Source organism: Podarcis bocagei, assembly GCF_964188305.1.
Source record: "Podarcis bocagei genome assembly, chromosome: 10".
Lineage (NCBI taxonomy): Eukaryota > Metazoa > Chordata > Lepidosauria > Squamata > Lacertidae > Podarcis > Podarcis bocagei.
Genome location: NC_138135.1, coordinates 54,449,145 through 54,476,187, shown reverse-complemented (window position 1 = coordinate 54,476,187; position 27,043 = coordinate 54,449,145). Strand labels below are relative to the sequence as shown.

The 27,043-nt window shown below is 42.0% G+C and overlaps 1 protein-coding gene across 17 annotated transcripts in view; it reads left to right on the top strand.

The window, feature by feature from the left end:
* NRCAM (neuronal cell adhesion molecule) overlaps positions 1-27,043 on the top strand; it is a 150,291-nt gene that overhangs the window by 109,030 nt on the left and 14,218 nt on the right. For 10 of the 17 annotated variants that reach the window (XR_014012533.1, XM_081211446.1, XM_081211449.1 and 7 more), the window contains 4 exons: positions 13,725-13,850; positions 16,132-16,284; positions 20,212-20,343; positions 22,472-22,550. Coding sequence is in view for 16 of the 17 variants with exons in the window: in XM_081211446.1 (XP_081067572.1) it covers positions 13,725-13,850; positions 16,132-16,284; positions 20,212-20,343; positions 22,472-22,550 (490 nt within the window). In the remaining variant the exon portion in view is untranslated. Of the gene's footprint in view, positions 1-13,724; positions 13,851-16,131; positions 16,285-20,211; positions 20,344-22,471; positions 22,563-27,043 lie in introns of all 17 variants that reach the window. The other 7 variants (XM_081211437.1, XM_081211436.1, XM_081211440.1 and 4 more) reach the window with 2 other exon arrangements.

Here is a 27,043-nt window from a genome sequence, read left to right as displayed (position 1 = left end):
GCACCAGCCAATCAGCCAAATGGACAAAATTCCTACCGGGCCCCTGCCCCAAGAGCAGATGACCCCATGACAGGCATAGCAAGGTCAATGCGAACAACCCTAAATATAGTGAGGGGGGGACAGGCAATCCGATGCATGGAGTGAAAAGAGGAAGCTCTACGCTTCGTGCTGGGAGTTTTAACGTTTCTAGCTGTCAATCACAAAATGGCAACATTAACCTCTTCCCAACAACAAGGGAAGCCCAATCACAACAGTGGCCAATGATCAATTGGCCTGCCCCACAATTTTGGAGTGTCTTGTCGGCCCCCACCGCAACACGTGCTCTCCATGAAGGAGAACACGCTATACTGCAGCTGTCTAAGCAGTATTATACCCTAAATATAATGCATTGTGTTTTGTATCAGTTTTATAGTTTTGGCCGCTGCATTAGGATTCTTAATTAAAGCCTGTTCTGCAGGTATAATACTTTCCTCTGAATCACTGCCCTAAATCTAATAGTATCCAAAACAGGGAATAAAGCCAAAACCAAACATAGCATAACACGTAAGATGCTAAGCAGGGGCAAGTTACAAGTGAAAGAAACTATAAAGTGACCTTCCCTCAGAAAACAAGTACTGCTGTTTTTGAAAATGCCAGACTAAAAGCATCATAAAAACTGGCAAACAGAGGAAAGTAATGCTGGTCACTTAGAAAAGAAAAGAAAAAGCTGCCAAGCAAGTCCTTTATTTGGACCAAGCAACCGGCAATTGTCCTAAGTTTGGCAGAACAAGGAAGTGTCTTTATTCTGGAAAACTGCTGTAGTGTGTGTGTGTGCACATGCATGCACACCTATGATTTAACTTAACTGCACATTAATAAATTATAAGACAAAAGGATAAGTGGTTAAGAAAGGTGTTTGTTTTTTTAAAAAAAATGATAGTAGGTGAAACAAATGCGTGATTATTAGTCTTTGTTTTTAAAACCACTCTTTAGTGTGAGTGTTTAACTTCTTATTCCCTTCTTCTAATACTTTAACTGCATGCCTTTGTGCTTTAATATATATGTGTAGATTTATACTATAGATAGGTATATAGATATATATGCTCCTTTTGTTGTACCTAATTATGTAGTGTCCTTTTATTTTCTTCCATTTATGCTGGTATTCTTCCGCTTGACCTAAGTGCAGGTAAAGATGAGCATGAATTGTATGGATTTTTTCAAATTCTAAATTCAGTTTCTTTAAAAAGAAATCAGCCTGTATAAGTGAAAGGAACAATGCAATTCATTAAAGGAGAGTGTTGCGCTGATAGAGGGAATGTTTATTGGACATCCATCAATTTCTTTAACATAGTACTGTCTTATTGCTTCAAAAAGCATACATGTATGTACTGTCTTTCATGACAATCCATTAGACAGGCTCTGAGGAGGAGGCAAGTTTGTGCTACAGGGAGGAGCGCATTTTTCTATCACTAAGGCTGTTTTGTGGCAGTAATGATAGCTTGCAGGTTTCTCTTACTTCAGAACCTCTGAGAATGCCTCTGCTAGCAATGGGGGGGGGAGTAAAGGCTTCCCTCCCCAATTACCGTATTTTTCGCCCCATAGGACGCTCCGTCCCATAGGACGCACCTAGTTTTTTGGGGGGGAAATAAAGGGGGGGAAATTCCCTTTATTTCCCCCCAAAAAGCAGGTCGGGGAAACAGAACCAGGTCGAGGAACAGCGGGATGGCGGCGCTGCGCCTCACTGCTGTCCCCCGAGCTTGTGGGGCTGGCCGATGTCTGCCCCGCGTGAGGGGCGCTCTGCATCAGGGCGCCCCCCCTGCGGGGCCGGCAGGCTGCTATCCGCAGCGTGGGGAGCCTTGCTGGGAACTCCTGCAAGGCTCCCCACGCTGCGGATGTCTGCCTGGCGAGGGGGGCGCTCTGCTTCAGGGCGCCCCGCCCGCCGGGCGGCAGGCTGCTATCCGCAGCCTAGACATCCCTGCCGGACCTCCCGTAGGGCTGCCTAGGCTGCAGATGTGTTCCTGAAGCCTGGAGAGCGAGAGGGGTCGGTGCGCACCGACCCCTCTCGCTCTCCAAGCTTCAGCAAAAGCCTGCATTCGCCCCATAGGACGCACCCAGATTTCCCCTTCATTTTTGGAGGGGAAAAAGTGCGTCCTATAGGGCGAAAAATACGGTAATTCAAGCATTGCTGAGATCTAGTGCCATGTGTTTATTGGTCACACCGAGCTTTCATATGTCTGTGTCCTGTAGAAGCAAAGTGGGCTAGTATATTGCAAATAAAGTGGAAGCAAAGATGGTATTAAATAAAATTCACTTTTCAAATACACAGACACACAGACATGTACAGTCAGTTCACTGAATGCCATCTTTTGCTTACTCATTTCCAGTATTCCTTTTTCCTTATATGTGTGGCCTTAATAAACACCCAGAGAGGATAGTTTCATGACCATTTTGGTTCCTAATACCTACTGTTCTATTGGAAAGTTTTATGTTATCTGTTCATAGGCTGACCTGTTAAATGCGCTGTTTGGTTCACAGGTTATAGAACTTATTAGCTGTAAGTTAAGATGGCTGTTGTTATTAGCATAAGAAAGTGAAATATAAACAATAATTGGAGAAATGGTAATCAGTGTTACTATCTAAAGAGTAGTATAGAACTGTGATGTTGTATTAAAGCATCATGAATTAAAACATCATAATGGATTACTTCCTGTAGAATTTCAAATCAAAATTTCAGAGAATCTGGACACATCAGCCTATTTCTGGCTCGTGTCAGTTTTCCCCAAGCATATATTCATAAATTCATTCCACTGCATTATTCTATATTTTTTAAAATCCCACATAAAAAAATTCTTAAACACATAATGAAACATAATATACATATAAAGTATATGTTAGCCTAAAATTTGCATTGTTTTATGAATCTGGATACTTTCTTGAAGTGAGAACTATATCGCAAAATTCAGAAAAGCTTGAAAACTGAAGGGTAATTACATTCCCGCTCTTGGATTGGTCTAGGAGGTCCTGATTAGGTCAGTTTGCTTAAAGATGTGGTCTACATGAGATTCCCACCTATCCTTACTTGTTTTGTTGAAACACTTCAACAAAATATGCTTACAAATATCAAAACAGTTTCATACAGAAATTATTTGGTATATTGTGCTGACATGTTATGTAGCAGTTTGACACCTTACAACCACAACATACTTGTTCTGGTACATCCATAAATTAATGTTGTTGTTTTTACTTAAATAGATGGTTGTCATTGTTGGTATTTTGCCTATTTATATGAATTAACTGGCTATTTAACTTGGTTAATAAAAAAATAAAGCTATATAGATATGTCGTTTATTAACTGAAGCAGAGGATAACAACAACAACAATGGTAATAATAGTAAGAAATTTTTAGTAGTAGCAGTAGTACCTCGCCCATCTGGCTGGGTTTCCCCAGCCACTCTGGGCGGCTCCCAACAGAATATTAAAAACACGATAAAACATCAAACATTAAAAACTTCCCTAAACAGGGCTGCCTAAAAGTCAGATAGTTGTTCATTTCCTTGATATCTGATGGGAGGGCATTCCACAGGGCGGGCACCACTACCAAGAAGACCCTTTGCCTAGTTCCCTGTAAACTTACTCAGAGCTGGACCTCAGTGTCCAGGCTGAACGATGGGGGTGAAGATGCTTCTGCAGGCATACTGGGCCAAAGCCTTTTAGGCTGGATGTTAGCATTTCATCATCCAAAAATTTTATAACTCCCCATTTCTTCCTGTTCTTACCATCATACAGGGGTATTTCCCCTGTTCATAATACAATAATCAGATTATGTACTGGGGTGGGGGGAACCACATTGGCAGAGATGACAATTCTTTGTTTACCTGAAAATAATAATAGTAATAGTAAATAAATAATTCCATATGCCGCTCATCTGGCTGGGTTGCCACAGACACTCTAAGTGGCTTCCAGCAAAATATAAAAACACAATAAAACATCAAACTTTTAAAAAATCCACATACAGGGCTGCCTTCAGCTGTCTTCTAAAAGTCATACAATTGATTATTTGTTCAAAATCTGATTGAAGGGCATTACACAAGGTGGGTGCCGCTACTGAGAAGGCCCTCTGCCTAGTTCCCTGTAACTTTACTTCTTGCAATGAGGGAACCGGCAGAAGGTCGTTGGAGCTGGACTTTACCGGCTTTGTTAGATTACTCCAAGAGAAGCGTTTCAAAAATCACAGTTCTCCATAAATTTCTCTCTGTGCCCAGAGCATGAACAGATTCATGTTTGATTTTGCTCTGAATGCATCTCTGCAGAGTGGAGCATGGTTCCTGAATGTGCTAACTGACTGGTAACAATGTGTTGCATCATCATGTAAACTGTTATTTTGGGGGAAGCAAAGATTAGTCTTCAGACATTTTCAAGAAATCAGTCAGAATTAAGTCCTATTTCTTGAAGGAATAATATCCAATTGTGTTTTGCTGCAACTTCCTTTAATTTTGCATATCTGTTGCATTACTAAAAGGCATCTGTTTTGCAAGTTCGTCAAGGAAGGTTCCTATTTTTGAGTACCTAGAACTTACACAGGCTCAAAGTAGGGTGATTCTATATTTTGTTTTACAGATGCAAACTTGGAGCTTCCTTCTTTTCTAGATCAATCAGCAGTAAATATGTGCTGCCACAGAAAGCAGGAAGTTGATTTCAGTTCCAGAAGCTGGGGGGTGGACCATTGTGGGGGGTGGATTAGCACAATCTTAAAAATAAAAAACCCTGATCTTTCCCCTGACAGGTTTTTCAGCATTGTTTGCAGGGGGAAAGAAATGCATGGCATTTCATTCCTCAAATGGTTTTGCATGCTGAATAATGTTTGAGAACATGTTGTGAATTAACCACATAGAACACACAGAGGTGCTGAAGAGGCGTCACTTTACCTTACCTTTTAACAGCTAAAGTTTCCATTTTATGAAACCCACCTCTTATGCTGAATTTCTGCTGTTCTTTTGTGACAGAAACTGTTTTATGATTTTTACTGCTTATCTGTGTTTATTATTGTTTATCACATTGCTGTAACCCGCCCGAGGTGAAGGGTGGGTAAAAAAATAATGCAAATAATTAATAAAGTAACGAACGCAACCTACCATGCACTTCAGCTATAAAATCCTTCTTTACTTGGTCATCTCTGGGATTGCACAGGTTGTACCATTGCAGTTCTTGATGGGTGCTGTCAGGGAACTGCCATCAGAGCATCAGGTGGTGGAGGGACTCAGGCAGGATGAAAGAGACTCAACTGCTGAAGCAGGGACCAGCAGGGGGAGGAGTGGGTCTCTGAGGGAATGCGAGCAGGAGGGAGGGCTCAGGGAGGCTTCCAGCGAGAACAGTGGGGAGGTATCGGAGTCTCCCATAGGGAGACCCATACCTCGCAGGAAACTGTCACGCCGTGAGTCCAGGAGACGCGTTTCCGTTAAGGAACTTCTTTGCTGGAAACGCTTCCGCAGGCAGCCACTGTCGGACTCTACTAGTGACTAGAGCAGACATGTCTGAGGAGCTCCGTCACACACGGAGGTTTGTGGGGGCGCACAAACTCTGAGGGAGCACGTTTTCACGCACAAGCAGCTAATCAAACCCTCACAGCAGTCCGACAGTCTTTGTACGCTGCCTGTGCAAGAGAAGGCATCATGAGCGAACCAACCGGAACCGGAGGAGCAGGGGCTGGAGCTGGTCCAAGCTTGGAAGATAGATACCGAGCGTTGGAGGTTCAACTGGCCCTGCAGACGGCGAGGCTGGAGGAGAGAAGGGCTCAGGATGCAGACAAGAAGGGGAGAGCCACTCAATTCCCCAGAAAGGTACCAGGATTGGTGCAGAAATTTGGGGGGGACCCCAAGGACTACCATGCTTTTAGGACAGAGATGCAATATGCCCTTAATGTGCAGTTCGATGAGTTCCCTGATGAGGAATCGCGAGTTGCTTTTGTAATTGGGCATCTTGAGAAAGGGGCTAGAGACTGGGTTCGACCCCTAATGGCAACGCACAATGACATACTAAAGGACACAATGAAGTTCTTTCGTGCAATGGATATCATGTTTTCCAGCGATATTGAGGAAGGGGTGGTGCGCAGACAGCTAATGGCTTGTAAGCAGGGGAGTCGATCTGTCCGTGAATATTGGACTGAGTTTACCATGCTGATTCACAGACTGAGTTGGGATTTATCGGCGGCACCCGTTCAAATGCTATTTGAAGAAGGTCTTTCTTCGGGGGTGAAAGACGAGCTGGCACGGAGCCCCAGGGCGGAGTCTATGGATCAGCTGACCAAATCTGCGCTGACCATAGGAGCGCGGCAGGAGGCAAGAGCCTTGGAGAGGCGGGAAGGGAGAGGGGAACGTTGGAAGGAGTTCCGCATTCCAGACATTCCTGAGCCAGCTTTCCCGCCGGCAGAGCCGATGGAAATCGGAACAGCGCGCGCGCGCGCATTTTCAAAAACCAGCGAGGGAGCTAAGAAGGAGGGAAAGGGCCCCCGGAAATGCTATCTCTGCCAACAGCCAGGCCACTTTGCCAGAGTCTGCCCCCAGAGGAAGGAATGGCAAGGGATGGTGGGAGCTGTTGAGGGGGGAGAAGAAGGGGGAGCGGAGCAGGTAAAAGCCAACGCCTGGTTGCCCCAATTGGGGCACTGCAGCCAGGCCAAAGAGCAGTGAAAGTGCCCGTGCCAGAAGCTCCTCGACCTGCTCTAGTGATTGAAGTGTCGCTAGAGCTGCAGAATGGGCACCCCCTAAAAATAAAGGCGCTATTGGACTCAGGCAGCTCCTGCAATTTTATGAGCAAGGAGTTTGCTGCTGAACACCAGATACAGACCATCCCTTTAAGCAACCCCCTGCAGGTGACCACGATTGATGGCAGGGAGTTGTTGGGAGGAGGAGTCCGCTTGCAGACTGTCCCAATGATAATGAGGGTGGCAAGGCACACAGAACTGATAGCGTTTAATGTGGCCACCCTGGGAGGCGCTCCCATTATTTTGGGAATGAGCTGGCTAGCTCTACATGATCCGCTGGTTGGCTGGCATCAAAGAGTGGTGTCCTTTGGTTCAGCACATTGCCTAGAACACTGCAAAGGGGAGAAGGGTTCAGTAGGGGCCCAAGCCACCCTAGCAGGGACTGAAGTAATGGGGAAGGTGAAGGTACCACCACAGTATGCAGATCTCAGCGACGTGTTCAGTGAGAAGGAAGCTGACCAACTACCACCTCATAGACCCTTTGATTGTCAGATCAATTTACTCCCTGGAGCACAGCTTCCCGTGGGCAAGTTGTATGCCATGTCAGACAGGGAAATGCAGGAGTTGCGAGGGTTCATTGACAAGAACCTGAAGAGAGGCTTCATCAGAGAGTCCAAAGCAGCAGGGGGGAGCCCAGTGTTCTTTGTGGACAAAAAAAATGCGGACAAGCCGAGACTTGTATGTGATTTTAGGCGGCTGAATGCAGTGACTGAACCGGTGGCGTTCCCTATGCCCAGAATTGATGATATTTTGACCATGGTGAGGAAGGGAAAGATTTTCACAAAGCTGGATCTAAGGGGGGCGTACAACCTGATACGCATAAGGAAAGGGGATGAATGGAAAACCACCATGTTTACCCCTTTGGGGGCGTTTGAATACCTCGTTATGCCATTTGGATTACAAGCAGGCTCCGCGTGTTTTCAATCTTTTATGAACCACGTGCTGGGCCCTTTGCTCTACAAGAATTGCGTTGCCTTTCTAGATGATGTGTTGGTGTATTCTGAGAATGAGGAGCAACATGTGAGAGACGTCAGAGAAGTGTTGAGCAGACTGCAAGCCAACAGGCTGTGGGTCAAACTGGAGAAGTGTCGGTTCCATACCAAGGAGGTGGAATTCCTGGGGTACCGCCTGTCAGACAAGGGATTGGCCATGGATCCCGGCAAGGTACAGGCAGTGCTGGAATGGAAAACACCCAAAACCAAGAAGGATGTGCAGAGGTTCCTAGGGTTTGGAAACTTTTATCGTAAGTTCATCCGCAACTTCGCCCATCTGACGGCGCCCATCACTGACTGTCTCAGCAGTAAGAAGAAGTTTGTATGGACGGCGGAGGCGGAGCGAGCGTTTGAGGAACTGAAAAGGGCCTTCGCCTCTGAAGAACAACTTCTGCATGTGGATTTACGAAAGAAGCTAAGGGTTGAAACAGACGCATCTGACAGAGCCATAGGGGCGGTGCTTCTTCTGCAGCCGGGGAAGGAGGAGTCGGAGTGGCGTCCGTGTGCCTTCTTCTCGCGGAAGCTGAACAAATCCGAGAGGAACTACACGGTGTACGACCGAGAACTGCTTGCTATTCATGAGGCGTTCCGGAGATGGAGGCATCTGCTAGTTGGTGCACAACATAAAGTGCAAGTGTGCACGGACCATAAAAATCTAGAGTACTGGAGAACGGCGCGAGTGCTCAACCAAAGGCAGTTGAGATGGGCCCAAGAGTTCTCCAAATTTAACTTTGAGATTTGTTATGTGCCAGGCCCAGAGAATGTTAGGGCGGACGCTCTCTCACGCAAACCTGAATATTTGGAGGGGGAGGGAGCACCCGAAGAAACCCATATCATTCCAGAGGACCGCTGGGTGTGTGGGGCGACTTTGGTGGGGCAAAGGGAATTGGTAGAGGGTACGGTGCAGGATGCATACGCCCAGGGGAAACTCAGGGATCTCAGAGGGGAGGAAGACAAACCCGGTGGTTTTGAGGAGAGAAATGGGGCATTGTATTATAAGGGAGCGTTATATATACCTGAAGGGGAATTGAGGGAGAAAGTACTCAAGCAGCTGCACGATAGCCCCACAGCAGGGCACTTTGGGCAACACAAAACCATGTGGCTGGTTACCAGGGAATTTTGGTGGCCCAAGGTCAGGGAAGATGTGCGGGAGTATGTGAGAGGGTGTGAACAATGCCAAAGAGCCAAGGGGGAGAGGCAGGCGCCGGCTGGTTTATTAGAACCACTGCCCACACCTGAGAGACCGTGGGAAGCAGTGGCAATAGATTTCATGACTGATCTGCCAAGGTCTAGAGGGAAAACAGCCATCATGGTTGTAGTAGACCTGTTAACTAAAATGGCCCACTTCATAGCCTGCTCACATGCGGTTACAGCAGAAGAAACCGCCAAATTGTTTGTAGAGAATGTGTTTAGGTTGCATGGCGCCCCCTTGAGGGTGGTTTCAGACCGAGGGAAACAATTTACTTCCAGGTTCTGGAGGAAGCTCATGAGCTTACTGCATGTAGAGGTTAATTTCTCGACGGCCCGTCATCCTGAAACCAACGGGCAGGCGGAAAGAGCAAATGGGGTTCTCCAACAATATTTGAGGTGTTATGTTAATGACAGAGAGAATGATTGGGTGGAGAAGCTGGCGTTGGCAGAATTTGCCTACAACAATGCAGAAAACGTGTCCACGGGGATGAGCCCCTTTTTGGCTAATCACGGGTGCCATCCCAGAGCCTTCCCAGGGGGGGAGGGGGAGAACTGGAGCGTTCCAGCTGCAGAACAGTTCGTGGAAGAAATGGAAGCGATCCATCGCCAGCTCCAACTCAACTTAAACAGGGCTAAGGAGGAATATAAGAGGCAAGCAGACAAAAACAGAAGGGAAGGTGAAAGCATCAGGGTGGGGGACCAGGTGTGGCTGTCAACCCAAGGGTTGCCATTCAAAGGAGGTTGTAAGAAATTAAGACCCAAAAGGCTGGGTCCGTTTGAAGTCATACAGCAGGTCAATCCAGTGGCTTTCAGGCTCCGGTTACCGAACCACATGAAGCTGCACCCAGTTTTTCACAGGTCGTTGCTGTCACCGTATAGAGGAGACAGTGAGGGGAGGGTCACTAGGGGACCAGCAATGGAGGAGAAGGAACACAGCTACCATGTAGCGGAGATCCTCGATTCCAGGTGGAAGGGAGATCAAGTAGAGTATTTGGTAATGTGGGAAGGGGAACCGGAGTCGGAAAACACCTGGGTTAGGGCAGAGGATGTCAATGACGAGGTTTTAATAGAGACTTTTCATCAGAGGTTCCCACGTAAACCTCAGCCTGTAGCGAGGTTCCGAAGGGAATACTTTGCCACCACCGACGAGGAAGAGGAGTTGGAGGGGTTCCCAGATTCTGAAGAGGAGGAGGATTCAGCTGGCCAGGACGACGATCGATGGAGAGAATTGTTCGAGACGTCAGAAGATGAGGAAGATTCGTTTCGGGGTTTTAGCCCTTCGCCTCCCAGGGGGGAGGAATTGGGAGGGGGTGAGGGGGGCCCTGGAGGGGAAGTGGATGTCAGGGAACTGCCATCAGAGCATCAGGTGGTGGAGGGACTCAGGCAGGATGAAAGAGACTCAACTGCTGAAGCAGGGACCAGCAGGGGGAGGAGTGGGTCTCTGAGGGAATGCGAGCAGGAGGGAGGGCTCAGGGAGGCTTCCAGCGAGAACAGTGGGGAGGTATCGGAGTCTCCCATAGGGAGACCCATACCTCGCAGGAAACTGTCACGCCGTGAGTCCAGGAGACGCGTTTCCGTTAAGGAACTTCTTTGCTGGAAACGCTTCCGCAGGCAGCCACTGTCGGACTCTACTAGTGACTAGAGCAGACATGTCTGAGGAGCTCCGTCACACACGGAGGTTTGTGGGGGCGCACAAACTCTGAGGGAGCACGTTTTCACGCACAAGCAGCTAATCAAACCCTCACAGGTGCATCCTTGTGATAAAAGCCTATGTTCATCAGAGTGATGAATGAATGATTATTAGCCTTTGAAGATAGCTATAACTATTATTATTATTGATCTGCATCTTAATAATGATTTTATGTGCTTGTTTTCCTTTTGCAACTTATTCTCCTATTGTATCAAGTAAAATGTCTTTAAAGGAACCTGCATGGGTGTCCATTTATGTATGTGTTGTGTTGACTTAACAGGTAAGATGGTGCTGTGATATATGAAACATTTTTACTCTGTAAAAAATTTTTCACTGTTTTCCTCTTTCCTGCTTTCTCTGATGAAGAAAATTCAGAGAACCCTTTTGAAACCCCCTTTTTGAAACCTTCCCTGTTATGCATACTGTACCAGAGACATATTTAGGGTGGCAAGACTGGTTCCCCTGCACAGGGCGCCGAGCCGAGGGGGCGCCTTCCCGCTTCCTCTCCAAAGCCTAAGTAAGTGCTTGCTTTGGGAAAGAGGCACGAGGGCTTTGAGAGGATCCCTCCAAAAGCCTAGTTAGTGCTTGCCCAACTCTGTGAAGTAGGGCTCCAGGACCCAGCCTTGTGCCTTCATCCCAAAGTCCGGTGCCTCGCTTAGCCAATTTGGGAAGCTGGTACAAGGGCCGGGAGGGCATCAAACTTTGGCCTTGCACAGGGCACCATATTACCAGGGTCCACCCCAGACTGTACTTAACAACATATAAGGGGAATGATATTTATCTTATGGATTTTAATGCCATCAAAACAGCTGAACTGCAACGTTCCACAGAAAGAAACTGCAGGAAAGAAATTCAAGAATTAACAAAACAATATGAAAATAGAAAGTTATATTTCTGCGTGTCTTTATGGTTTTCCATCAATCTGTAGAATTACTGTCACTTTTGAGATGTTTGCTAGCCTTTTAGATGTGACTAGCCTTTTATCTGAGAAGTAGAATTCATAAACATGCCTACTTATCTGGAAATGTCACACTGAATTGAATGGGGCATACTCTTAAATGAGTTGCATAGAATTAAACGGTTATATAGTTAGTTGTACTTCATAATAGACTAACATAGCATGCTTACTACCATGTCATATGCAATGTCTGCTAATCCTGTAGTCACTAATTCTCCAATGGTGCCACAGTGGAACAGAACTCGGGGAATCACCTCCACTGGGTTACCAGGCAGGATCCTCTTTAAAAATAATAATAATAATAATAACAAAGTACAACACCATGAGGAAGGGCTTCTCTTCAGCTTCCAGGCCTGCCTTGCATTGTTGGCAGGCAAGACAGTTGTTCAGAGCATCGCAGACCTTTGTGACAATTTTGAAAATAGATTCCCCCCTCCCTTCCCTAATCCTTTTAGTTAGAAATTTGGATTATATGTAGGAGGACAAAAAAGCAAATTTGGGAAGGAAAAAATGATACGTGAACCTGTTGTCCACTTCTATTTATGGAGATTGTTCATATAGTTTGGTTCATATAGTTTGCTTACTTTCCAGTTTCCCAACCTCAGGGCCACCAAAGCACTCCATTTTTTTTATAACTTTGGTAAAATACATTATGTCCAAACAGGTGCAAGACATTTACTGTCTTTCTAAATGTGCCAGCTTATCAGGTGGCTTTGAGACGTATTGAGTCCTCCTTGTCCTACCATAAAAACAACACAAGGATATAGTGGCAGCGATAGTGGATATAGTGGCAGCAAAATGAGGAGAAGGAAATGGGGACAAGAATAACTCTCATGGCTCTGGTTTTCCACCTTTTCCTGTTTGAGTTTCACTGCAACCCTCCCTGGTGTATTTGGATGACCTACACATGGGGGTTTCTGCAAAGCAATGGAAGCTAGGAGAACTAGAGTATTTCATTCCACTTTTCATTGGGAGGTCAGATTTCATGGAAGAGCAACAGCTCAGTGATAGAGCATGTGAACACCCCCAGTTCAGTCTCCAGCATTTCAAGGTAGGGTTGGGGAGGACCTCCACCTGGAATCCTGGAGAACTACTGCCAGTCAGTACTGAGCTAGATGAACCCAGTGGTCCAAGTCAGTATAAGACAGTTTCCTATGTTCCTATCCTTTCATGGTCATTCATTTACTGTTTCTGAACAGAGATTTGATCATAGAATTGTAGAGTTGGGAGGGAATTGGAAGTCCAACCCTCTGCAGTAATCTTCAGTGGGGACAGATTTGTCCATCCTCACAATGTCCTGTTGGTTAGAAGACGATATTTAAAGTCTATAAGGATAAGATGCCAGCTCACTATAAATGCAATACTGCTATTTCCACAGCCTACAGAAGCCTACTGTGCGCAGAGATGCACCCTCAAGATTCATGCACACCTTTGCTAGACATTATCAAATGATCATACTTGTAACGATGCGTTATCCTAATGCTGCATTTCATAGAAGAAGGCGGCTTTGGGATAAAACAATTGAATCTCCCTGCTGTTTGGATACAAGAAAACTTGGTACACCTGAATTAAAGGTTACCCCACCGTAGAGAGGGAAATATTGACATTGTTTATTTCCATTCTCAGTGATTCAAAGGTGGGGTAGTTTGCAAATAGGTAAATATAGAGAAAAGCAACAGTTATATTCTTGGAAGCCCATTCAGTATCTGTAGTGGGTTTAGATAGTTTGACTCTAGTAGGAAGTTCTTTTTCTTTGTTAATCATAGCAGTACATTAGCTCCAGTGTTTTCATGCTTGTTGTATTAGATCTACTAATACTATTAGTAGACCTCCTGTCAGAGTAAAGTTCATGGTAGAAGCTTATCCAAACTCTTGTCACAGCCCAGGGGCTGAGGGAAGCTCCTCCCCTTGGTTCCATTTTAAAGAGGACCATGCCTGGTAACCAAGAGGAGGGGCTTTCACTGAACGGAAGAGTGGTCCACCTGAGAATTGCTGCTAATGGGAATTCATGGTAAGTCCACATTTTTCATTTTCCCGGAAACAGAAACAAATCAATATTCTATTTCTTAAGATTCAGGTTAGGGAAGAAGTTAAAACTGGATTGTACGAGATGCATGCAGCCTTTCATATTTTGCTCTGTTTTTCTTGTGTATTTAGTGCCGCCAGTGTATCCAGGGATCAAAAATGTTACGGCAGCTGCTGCTGAGACCTATGCCAATATCAGTTGGGAGTATGAGGGTCCAGTTCATGAGAACATTTATGTTGAATATGGTGTGGCAGGCAGTAAGAAGACATTTCATTGAATTCTTCCAAATGCTGTAATATATTTCAAAATATTTTAATAATAAGAAAATGGCCCAAAATCGACTTAAGTTTTCAAAAACTAGTTTTGCTTTTAAAAAACTGCAGCAAACTTTTCAATATGAAGTGCATAGAAGTGTGTACACGCACACATTTGAATTAATGTTATTTTATTGTATTGTTTTAGGAATTAGAGCCAACAGCACTTAATAAAATGCCCCTAACTAAATGGACATGCATGGAGCTGCACATAGAGTTTTCTATCACAGCTACTAAATTCCTGTTGATCAGCTGTTTAGTAGGTGGTGACTGAATCAAACCCTTTCCCTCACCCACAAACGGCAATTCAGCAGAATTTTTAGCATTGTCTTGAAAAGCACACACAGCCCCAGAGGGAACAGCTCATGCAAAACTGTGTGAATTGGTAGTTCCCCACCAAGCAGCATATATACGTGAGGACGTGCTGCTTCTGCATCTTCAATTACCCCTCTTTACCCACCTCACTCTGGTGAGAGTTGATGAGGCAGCCCATCATGGAGTACATTCAGTCTTATTAAGCATATACATATTTATTGTGCTTGGAATTCTGTTATTAAAACCTCATTAATGCAATGCAGCTTCAGAGACACTTAACCTGAAAGGTTACGAAGCAAAAACGTCTTTAACAATACGCTTTAAACTACAGTATATTGAAACTGGGGTTTTTTTGTGCCATTAAATTCATATGTAGCCAATTAGTCTTCATTAAAACTAGAAAGCCTGATTTTCTAAACATCTTCAGGGCAGCAGTTTGATGCAACTATAACCCTAAAATTAAATGCTTGATGTTTTGCTGGCAAAAGGTGTCTGCTTGTTTGCTTTCCTTTAGTTGTATTATGTCCATGAGGTTAAAATAGAATAAAATAGAGTCGGAAAGGACCAACCAATACAGGAATCTTTTGCTCAATGTGGGGCTTGAACCCAAAACCCTGATATTAAGAGTCTCACACTCTACCTACTGAGCTATCCCCCAAAGGTCACTTTTTGGTGGTCAGGGCATACTTGCCCCATTACATGAGAGGGAAAATGCCATCATCAGTCCCCAGTAAAATCCAGTTTCAGAGAAGCCTTGTGTAATTATACAATGTGTATCTTTCACATTTTTAATAAATCCTGAACAGAAAGATGTGAGAAGCATATCTGAATGGAAGGATTTTCACTCTTAATTCTGAGAAAGATGAACTAGGCAGAAGTGGGCAGTTCAATGAGCCACACAAATTCTGGTTATGAATGAATCCCTCCCCTTTTCTTTGCTTGATTGCTGAGAAATTAAGGAAAATGTAAAGAAAAATCTAAGTAGAAAATGTGCCTCTCTAAAATATTTAGGGTTTTAACACCATTTTCCAAGAAAACAAAACTATAATCACATCTTTGTGGCCATTTTAACAGTTAAAACAACATTTCCTTTCCATTAGCAGACTAATCAAAATGAATCTTTCACAATAGATGAAAAATGAGATTGTGACTGTTTCCAGGCTCATAGCTGCTGCTAAAGGCACCTTAAAGGCTAATAAATATCTAACAGCGTAAGCTTTCGTGAACTGGAGTCCAGTTCATCAGGTGCATGAAGTACTATTCTAAGTTGACAAGTATACACCCACATAGGGTTGGGAGCAGGGTTATAAGCAGTATATATTTCATTATGAAATGAAATGCTAAAAGTACAAACTGTGACAATTACAGTATATCTTAAATGCACATAAAATCATTTGTGACTATACTATTCATAATTATTAATGTTGCTTTGTGAATAGAGGCTGTAATCATTTTACATCCATTTAAAGTCGGATATAATTATTGTAGTCTTCAGGTCTTTTTTAACTCATTCCCTTCCAATCTCACTCCTTACTGTTTGCACATTCACACACACACACAAACACAGTGTCCTCTAGAAGCTGTTCGACTACAAACCCCATCAGCCCCAACCAGCCTGACCAAAATTCAAAGAGGATTGTGATTTTACAACCTCTGGAGGGGTACCACATTGACTAAGGATGTCCATTAAAGCACGTACCACAATAAAAAATATTAGGCTTTAAGGTGCCACAATACTCTTCATCATTTAGCCTACAGTTTACCTATATATTGTATATTAGTAAATAACAGCAAAATATTTTTGAGAAAGAAATCTAAACTTTTGCCAAATGGCAGTAAGAAGTGTAAGCATGAATTCAAGACAGTGAATTTAAATACTCCAATTGTTGTGTTCCTAAAAATTTTGTAGGCAAAGAAGATTTGAAAAAAGAAAATGTTAATGGTTCCCGGAACTTCTTTATGTTAAAAGGATTAACACCAGGAACATCATATAAAGTCCGGGTTGGTGCTGAGGGTCTTTCTGGTTTTAGGAGTTCAGATGCTGTGTTTGAGACAGGTCCAGGTGAGGCACACCATACCAATTCTGCTCTGCCTTCAAAATTGTGATGTGTTAAGTGCTGGGAATCTGAAGTAGTGCTATGTTTGTATATTTATATATAAAATTATCCTTTTCTGCTCTATCCAAGGGAGAGCTAAAATGTGTGTCTCATACTCACACCAGCATGTCTTTGGTATGCTCCATGAATTTGTTGGTTGTCTTTATCACTTTGCCATTTGTTGTAAGGAAGTATACATTTTTCTCGGCTCCTTTTGAGGGGCCCTTTTTAATGCTTTGTTTCTGGATTGTACATTTGTGTTAGCGAATAACTAAGTCTAAGGACATCGAACTCAGATTATCAAACTCGTTCCTTCTAGCTTAAGGATCAATAAAAATATATTAACTTTGTTGTTCTGATAGACCAAATGTATTAAAACCAGAATAAGTATAGTATTTGGCATGTTTTGTACTGAATCAAATGTAAGAAGGGAGATAAAGAGCTTCTTTCCATTTATCTTTATAAAACAGCAATAATTTAAAGAGGAAAATAATAGTTTCTGTTACCAATATTGATGTCATGTTGAGTGGCATAATCATGTTCTTTATGGAAGTATTTAGGGGGTGTGCTGTTGGTACAGGTGTTTCATAAATTGTATATACACTGCAATATTTCAATAGCAATGCTAAGAACAAATGTTAATTTTATAATGTGGAACAATTAGGAAAATACCAAAGAACCTGATAAAAAGGGCCAGTTTAAAAAGTTAAAATCATGTTCTCTGATTATATATGGGAGGAATGCAAAGTGCTCTTCTACATGCAACCCCATGTGTTCAGAAAGGGTCTGGGAAGATGCCAGTACAGACGAATCCCCACTTCTGCGTGATCAACTCGCGTGTGACTGCCAGGAGTGCCAACTCTAGGGGGACCTTGGGGCCCGAGCACCCACAAAAAAATCTTGTGGGTGCTCAGCATCCACACTACAGGGCCCCCTACACAACTTTCAATGCCTTGCAAAGCACTGAAAGTCACGTCTGAGATGCTGTTTGAGGCCTTGCAAGACCTTGGAACCTGACCTCTGGTGCCCCAAAGCCTCAGTTCCACTCGTGGATATTTTTCGTACACTCCTTTTGATCTGGATTGGAGAGAGCGTGGCAGAAAGAGCATTTAAAAGGTTTTTAGAGGGTGCTTCCCACTTACGCAATTTTCACTTATGCACATGGGGTGCTGGAATGTAACCCCTCATAAGTAGGGAGTCACCTGTACTCATAACACATGGTCAGCACTACCTGTTCTGCAAGTACAAGCTGACAATAAGCTTAAATTCTAGACACACATTTCATTCTTCTCCACTGCCCTAGGCAATCAGTACTGTCTGGTTAAGGGGCTATAATGTTCTTTTACATTATATATTTCCAACGTATGGCTGTTTGAAAAATTGTATGGCATTATGGTAAACTCTTAAACTATGATGTCAGTGTATTTAGTATAGTCATAGTAAAATTATATGATCTGGTCTTAATTCAATTCCCTACAATACCTTTTATCAGTTTCCTTCTGTGTTTATAGCAAAGCTGATAAAATTTAAACAGCAGCATTCACAGCTTTTTTATGTAGCAGTTAAGTGAAACTCTGGCAATAGGATGGCACTTTTCTTGTGACTATTGCTGCAGAAGCCAACTGAGTATGGGTGGGGGTGGGGATTTCACACCTGCAAAGCTAAAACTAGACGGCAGATTTCCACAAAAATAGCTCACCTACCAGATAAACACAAAAATAGCAAACCATTGAATCATATAATTGGAGAGGACCTTGTTGGTCAGGTCAGTGGCTTTACCAGAATTCATGGTCCTAAAGAACACTAAATGTCAGAACCTTCCTGAAGAGGTGTAGGTGCTCTGATGCAGTGTAGACAGCCCATACCACAAGACACGCAACCTATAGAGGGCCCTGAATGCTAGTGAACATGCAAGGGGAAGTCCTTGTTTAGAAGAACATCTCCTATTGTCCCTTGGACCTTTTCATGCTGTTAGTAGTGGAGAGAAGGTGTGGAGCTGCCTTGCTTGTTCCTTTCATCACCAAGGGAAGGGGAAAGGGGAAATGTGTTTTGGATAGTGCCGGGGACAGTTAAAGAGGGGCAAGAAAGTAGCAGGAAGATAGTGGGGACAATTTCTTTCCATGCTCATGGATTGACTTAGTACAATTCTTCTGCATTTTCCTGAGTTTTATTTATAGGAAATGCAGAGAAAGCCAAAATGAAGACAAGCGTGGCAAGATAATTACATTGCCATAATGTAGCAGCGAATTGTCATTTCTCAAACTAAATGGAATAATTCAGCATCTAAATTCTTGCTTAGTGACAATAAATATGAGGAGGTAAAATGGGGCAAGGCAGGGTGGTGGTCTGAAACCCCAGATTAGACTCAAATCTACATAACATGTTTGTGGTCTCTGAAAGAGTTCTTGTTCGTCATGATAAGACATTATTTCATATTAATTAAGCGTAGCACGGCCCGTTCCTATGTACTTGCAGCTTCTGTATTCATCAGGGGAAATTAGCAGTGTGCTTAAAGAAAACAATTTGTGCAACACAACTACAAAAGTTTATGTAAACAAACAAACAAACAAACAAACAAAACTTGGGAGGAATCCAGTTGATACCCTTGTGCTCACAGAAGTGTTTTTGATCCAGTGGATGTATCTGCTAATGGAAGAAAAGTGATAGTGGTTATTTTATCCCTGTAGCCTCCAGTACATCTAAAAATGGGCTCCAGAGAGGAGCAGAGGAAAGGAGGAAACAGCTACAATTTCCTCTCTAGCTCATCCATTAACAGAGGCATTGCTGGATCAAAAGCACAAGGGTACCAGTTAGATTCCATCAACTGGGTTTTAGAAATGCGTACTCCTTAGCAGGATAAACAGTATCCTGGTATGCAAGGAATATCAGAAGCTGCAGAAGTAAGTTACTGTCTTTTCTTGTTACATATTTGGTACATTATGCATGGAGTGTTTCGTTTAGTTGGCATGAAATTTCAGAATACATTTGAATGTTATATGTGCATGTCTTCCTTTAATGTTTGACCCTAAACTTAATTCCTCATAACTGCATGTTTGGAAAATTTCAGGTTTCTCTATTAAGAAAATGGACTTTTAAAAATAATAAAATGTTAATATATTCATTGGAAAGTCAAAGTTTTATGTATTTTAATCACTAGCTATGTTGGTGCGTAAGGTTATTTTTCACATACTTTATAAAAGAACCCCAGACCTTACCATAATCACCTCTTATTTTTATAAAGAATGCATTTTCAAAACCACAGTGCAGTAATCCTGTAGAGTACAACTGTGAAACTTGTAAATATCTACATAGAAATCTTGTTGCACTTCCTTTTGCAGAAAGGTGAATCTACTGTGCATAAGTAATGCCTTCAAGTGGATCATGCTGCTTAATTCCACAGATCAATTAATTTCATATACTGATGAGCAAGTGTAGGAACCTGCTTGACTGAACTAATTTGACTGTCATCGTTGACTTTAAAATCTGCTTTAGGAATGTGCTATAATCTCACTGGTAAAATTATGCATCCTTTCTGCACAAAGCTATGGACTCAATGACTTTCCTCCAAATTTTGCATTATAAAAATATTAGCCATAGCCACCTCCATATATAGGTATCAGTTAGCAAAATAAGTAGAGTATGCTAAAGAAGCAAATATTACAGATCCATGACATATGAAGCATTCTAAATAAATCAAATCACAATGTTGAGCATCATTAATTAACCTTGCTGCAAATCCATTCGGAGGTCAAATGTTCTTAGATACCACATTCAGTGTCATTCTTCTGATGCAAAATTAATACATAGAATGTTTTTACAGAATGGTTGTGAGTGAAATTACTCTAATGTAATGGATATTTGGGAATAATAATTAATCCTTTTCCATTTTCTAGCAAAGGCAAGCCGGCAGGTTGACATTGCTACTCAAGGATGGTTCATTGGTCTTATGTGCGCAGTTGCTCTTCTCATCCTGATTTTGCTAATAGTTTGTTTCATACGGAGAAATAAAGGTGGAAAATATCCAGGTACGATATGTTGCACTGTGAATTCAAATATTTAATTCTATTTACATTTAATATATTATCTACTCTTAATTGCCCAAATCCAGATTACTACATCAAGGAACCCAAGTGATTGGGGTTTTTAATAAAATAAAATAAAATAAAATAAAATAAAATAAAATAAAATAAAATAAAATAAATAATAAAATAAAATAAAATAAATCTTTTCACAGTAGTTCCTTGGGTCATATCGCAAACTGCCTTGAAAGGCACTTTGGGTTTTATCCATGCTGAGCAAACTGACTTCTACTGATTCAATGGGATTTCTGTCTCCTCCCCCTGATTTCCTCAAAATCTGGAGGGTCTCCCAACCGCCTGGGGCTGATTTTGAGGGTATGTTGAGGCCTAGAGGCAGCATGAGAGGAAAAAGAAGTTTTGTTGCCTGCATGGAAGTCTTTCGTGTGGGTAGAGCTGCAGTATTAGATAAAACAGTTCGCCATATGGTGTGGGAAGAAACTGGGAGTAGAGAACTACTTGTGCTGCTCTTTGGATCTGTAATTTGATTCAGATTTATTTCTGGAATTTTTGTGAAATCTTAAGAATTTGAAGCAACTTAACTTGGCAGCGATTACAGATTCAAAAGTGTGACATAAATGCAATTATATAGAACTATTGTAATCTTGAGTTCAACCCTGAAAATAATCCTTCCAATTTCAAATAATGAAATTTTCATTTTCTCATGCTACTGATAGAAATTTAGCTTCTATCGGTGACATTTTTGGGGTTGTATCTTCCATTGGATATTTAACATAAAATTGAATTGACATTCCTGGTAGTTTGCTCCGTAAAGATCCAATTGTATGCTGCTGAATTCCAGCGTAGGAATCACAAAGCAGAGGGGCATATTCTATTACAGGGCATACCCTTGAGCAAAGAGGTTTCCCAACATACCTTCCCCAAAGCATTTCGGATGGAAGAACATTAAATCTTGGTTAGGAACCTAGTATATAACTTCCCCCATAGCTAATAGAAAATAGTTAAGTCTATAGTTTCCTGGGTCATTAGCTTGTTCTCTTCCAACTGGAAGGGATCATACCAGAACTATTTATTGTAACAAGAAGGGCAACCACCAATTGTATTCACCAGTGCTGGTTTACTTTTATAAAGTCTTTTGGGGTATAGTCAATCCCTGGAGTCTTCTCACTCTTAAACTGGTTAATTATAGAGGGTTGCTCAGACAGTATTATAGCGTTTTCCCATGAGCCCACCACACAAACAAGATACTGGGCAAAACCTCGCTGAGTAGTTTGCTGCAATCTATGGGCCACGGTAACTCTGGGCAAAGGCATCCCACACTTATTGGGCTCTGAATGAGGGTTATCCATCAAAGGAGCTTCTGTATTTTTTTGTTCTGGAGACTTGGTATCATTAGTGATCTGATATGACCTATTAGTGTCCACTAAAGATGCAAACCTATTAACTATTGGAATTATAAATGGCAGGCATGGTCTGTGTTGCACAAGCAACATGATCTCTTTTACTTTATTTAGATTTGGGTTTATTAGTCATATCTGAGGGTGGGTGAGACCTTTTCCTTCCTTTCATACTGGTGATGATAATAAAACTGGTCTAAAGACAATTCAACTTGATTTAAAACAAATTACATGGAAATCAAACATACAAGTACACTTCAACTAAAACTGAATATAAATATAAAAATCAGCTAAAGAAAGTATGATATAACTCCTGCAAGTTACAAAGCCTAAAATAATACCAGATCCCTCTTTTCTGCTGTTTCTGCAGTAGACGCTTCTTTAGAAAATGCTCTTGCGGGATGCAACCCAAAAGAAAATTGCAGTGTGTTATGATGAAGATCAGCATTCTGTCTGTAGATCTTTATGGATATAGTTGCAGCCCAGTTTATCCTTAATAATAGTAATGCTCTGCTGGATTCCAGGGTGATTCCAGCATGAACCAAGGCAGTCCTTCCCTTCCTAACTGCAGTAGGAGATGGAGATTGCAAGGGTTAGGTGACTGGCAAACAGCTGCTGCAGCACACAGGGTCCTTCAGAAAGCACACACCCCACTAGGGGTTGGCATGCATCACACTTCCAGCCCTTGCTAATTGTTATCCTTCATTTGTATGTTTTAGTGAAAGAAAAAGAGGATGCTCATGGTGACCCGGAAATACAGCCTATGAAAGAAGACGACGGAACACTTGGCGAATACAGGTAAGCAATTAGGTTAATTCGTACGGGTCATGTCTGCTTGATTTTGAAGAGAATTACTTATTTTTAACACTTGCTCCACACCATTCAGAAGTATTTAATACTGGAGGTGTTAGTAGCTTCACCAGCTCAGCATCCTCAAACATGATGTCTCACCAACATTAAGAATATCATGTGGTGTCACCCACAAATATATTGATGTAGGACCATAGCCCCATTGCCATTACCATTGCAAGGCAATTCACAGGCATAGATACCAACATAGCTGATAGTTAATGATCCACTTAACTGTAAGGGGAATTTGAAATTCTGTGGGTGCAGTAATTGTGGCAAAGCATAACATAAGGTATGGCAAGGCATGGCAGCATCTCCACTGCTGTAGGAATGTTTCTAGAGGAAGTTGTGGAAGTTCCCTCAGTGTCTCATCGTCTTCTGGTAGCCTTGTTCCCACACAGCCTCTGTGGATTACAATCTATCGGAGCAATCCTATGCATGTTTACTCAGAAGTAAGTACCATTGTGTTCATTGGGGCTTACCCCCAGGTAAGAGTGCAAGGATTGCAACCTATGTGGAAAATCTTAAGATCATGCATTATGATCAACCAGAAATGTAAAATACAGATCCAAATTGCAGTATTGCTAACCGAATACTTAAAACAAATTTGGATCCAGGGTTTTACTTCATTCATATGTCTCATATATTTGCTTCCAGTGTTCACTGTGATTTTGGGGCAGTTTTGTGCATGTGTGATTTTTATTTTTACTTATTATTTAATCTTTCTGCCTTATTCCTTTCAAAGCAGGAATAAAGCAAAATATATGAATGTCCTGTATTAAATCCAGGCTTAGTAGTAAAAAATATAATGGACTTCAGTGGTACTCAGATTTTGTTTTCTGTCTTGGTAGTGTAATAATCAAACATAGATGAATTCTAGGCTTCTTGTTCAACAGTAGGGAAAAAATAGCTAAGTGATATATGAAGGGTAAAAATCATCAACTTGAATGGATAAAAATTAGGTGGTAGTTTCAAATTAGCTGAACTTTGTTAAGTTCAAAGCCAGTTCATTGTTATCTAATAAGAATAATAAATTAGCTGTATTTCTTGCCTCACAAAGGCATGCTATTCAAACTACTAATAACAATATATAATATAATTCAAAGAAAGCTTTATCATTTTAATCCAATGTGTTGGTTTAAACAAGAAAGGATGATTTATTTAAAAGGTTAGCCTTTTGTGTTTTGTTTGTGCGTTCTATCATATTTTAATATATGTTTATGTATCATTTTAAATACTTTGTTTCTTGTATGTCATGTACTGTAGTGCTCTAATTGTCATTTTTAATGAGTTCAGTATATTTTTGTAGCTTTCTATCTATAGGAAATTAGTCTTTCATTTAATTGTTCTAAGCTGTGTATTGTATGATTCTGAATGCCAAAGAATAGGTCCTGTGTTGTTCTATGGCACTTACAATGCAGAAACTTTTAAAGGTGATTAGGTTTTGTATTTCATTGTTGCTGGGTAACAATAATTATAAAAGATTTGGGCTAATAATATTGGCCTAAAGCAATTAAGTATTGACAGAATTGTTCGCAAAGGGAAGTTATTCAAATGCTAACTTGTACCTATGATAGCTTTCTGTTCCCGTACTACCTCATAGTCATGCAGAATTATGCCAATTCTCTGGTGAGTTTTTGTTGGGCAACTCAGTTCTAGATGTGATCATCAAATCTATTATCATGTGGGACCTAAGCCAGGATTTTAGTCTATGTCTTGAAACAACTAGCATGTTAATGTGTGAAATCATCTATGCCATCGTCAGTTAGTTGTACGGTTAAGTAAATGATTGCATGAACCTTTACTACCAGATTTTATGTATTTTTTAAGAAGTCACTCATCTAATTCATTTTGCTAAAAAATCTCCTTTTAGACACAAGTTCCTGCGGCATTCACAGGTAATAGGATTTGCTCCCTTTTCTCTTTAGAGACAGAGCAGATGCAAGCAAATATTCAAATCACGGAATATGTGTCTGTAACTTTTGTGCAGCCGAACATTGCTACCATTAATCACTTTCCTGGTTCATGCTGCCTCAGGCAGTTCTAAAATATGATTCAGTGTGTCTTTGAGGGAAACTTTTTTTGTTTCATTTCCCCCCCAAGAATTTGAGTATTTTGAACTTTTTTCATCACTTCAGGTCCATGTCTCCGTGGACAGTAAAGAAAACGGACAAAGGAAGAAAGAGAGAATGTAGCAATGTCACTCGTTTTCCCGAGGCAGACCCTGCCTTTACCAAAGCAGTGTCTGTGTGGTCTCAGAGAGCCAACCTATCCAGAAGGTCAGGAGAGCAATCCGTCATCACCAGATCAGAGACCTCTCACAGGAGAGTCAGGAACTCTCCAAAGCATTTAAAAGTAAATTCCATCTCCCCTTCACTATGTAAGAGGAAAAATAAACCAACGGAATGGCAGCCTGAGGGTGTTTCTAGATACCACACTCTGCGGCAGCAAATAACAGACCTGGATGAAGGGTCAGATTCTCAGGTAGGACAACGTCCCCAATATCAGCAAAGGTCCACCAAGGGCCCAGCCTCTTCACAACAGTGGTTCAACCACACAATAGGCCCCAACTCAGATTCAGAAGACAACTACAGGGGCCAAGTCAAGAAGGTAAGACCTTCTGGTGCTCCTAGTATTGCTTGTAGTTGCTCCAACTCTGACAATAGTTCACTAATGACGTCTGTAGTATTACCCAAAACTACTACCATTTTGAAGGATACCCATGCTGTGGCCAAAAATGCTGTAGCTTCTGCCATGCAGGCTGGACCTTCTTCAATAATGGACCCCGAGGCGTTACACACAGTGATTACTGTGGCCTCCTATGAAGCAACTAGAGAGCACTGCCGGTTATCGGTACCTGAAGCTGTGGACAGTGTGGGAAAAAATTCAGCTTCTACAAAAAATCCTAAATTTCACAGTGAGTTGGGGGATGAGTCGCCTCCTGAGAATGAAGAAGTATCATTTGCTTCCTTACTGGAAGTAGAAAAGGATAGTGAGCCCATATGTAGGTTCAAAATGGAGACTCAGAACTACTTATTCAAGCATATTCAGAAAGAACTACAGTTAAAACACCACAAAATTGAACAGTCTGCAGAAAGTAGCATGATAGATAAATCCCTTCCGGTTCATTCAGCTGTTCAAAAGCTAATCCATAAAATCTGGAATAAACCCAATGTAAGACATGTAGCTCCAGCAATTCTACATGAACTGTATCCTCTTCCAGTGGACAAAGCTGTGTTTTGGGGCACCATACCCAAGATAGATACTGCAGCAGCCAGTGGAAATGCTAAGACATGCTTCTCTGGAGTTGCGGGCTATGTCCCCAAAGATCCACTTGATAAAAAGGTTGAGGCTATGATCAAGAGATCATTCAGCTTAGTTTCAGCCCAGCTTAGAGTATCCCTTTATTCTGCCTATGCGTCTAGGGCTTTATTAGCCTGGCTGGAAAAGGAGCAAGCAATAAGGGGAGGCACACTGAAGTCACCTTCAAGCAAGTGGAGAACACGTATTCTGTGTAGAATTGCAGCTAATTTCATTCATGATGCTGCCCAGGATTCTCTCGAACTCACAGTTAAAAACATAGCATGTCTCACAGTGGCATGGAGGGCTAGCTGGTTGCATCATTGGCCCTTGGACCTAGGCATGAAATACCAGCTGTTATCCCCACCATACTGTAGTGGAACTTTGTTTGGAGAAGGCTTGGGACAGGTTTTCAAAGATTATGCCCAACAGAAGAAATCCCTCCAACAGCTGAAAAGGAAAATACACTGTTCCACTTCTTTTCTTTATTATCCTCACAGGTGTCACACAGCCTATCAGTTCCCCACTAGGTTAAAAAGAGGGAAAGGTTTGTGGTCCTTCCATCTCATGAATATGAAAGGGTATAACATTCAAAGAAGTCACAAATGTACCAAGAGGAGACTTCTGGCATAAATGCTTTCCAGGAAGCAAAAATAGTTTCAGTCAATAAAAAGCTGACACAAGGGGAATGAGAAGCTATTTCACATGGTTTCTTGATCAATTTTAAATGCAGTATCAGTTTTAAACTCTTTCGGTATCACTCTCGCTGCCTCTGGTCGATTGCCTTCTTTTCACTAGGGGAATAGGGGAATAAGTAGATTATTTAACCAACTGTGTCATTTGTTATCCATACTGGATACATTCCCCCCCCCCCGATTTACAAGGGGATATAGGAGTCTCAAAGTGGAAACACACACACACACACACACACACACACACACACACACACACACACGTGTTAGTGATCTAGACTGAGGTATACAAGATGGATGTATACCATAATCATAAATATCTAATTAGTACTTTCTGTTTTGCTCAGCCAGCACAATATTTAAAGTCTCTCTGTAGAGTTTGACTTCTGGTTTCATAAAATTCACAAAGGGGTCCCCTGCCCCTTATTTTTAAAATTGTGTTCAAAATAG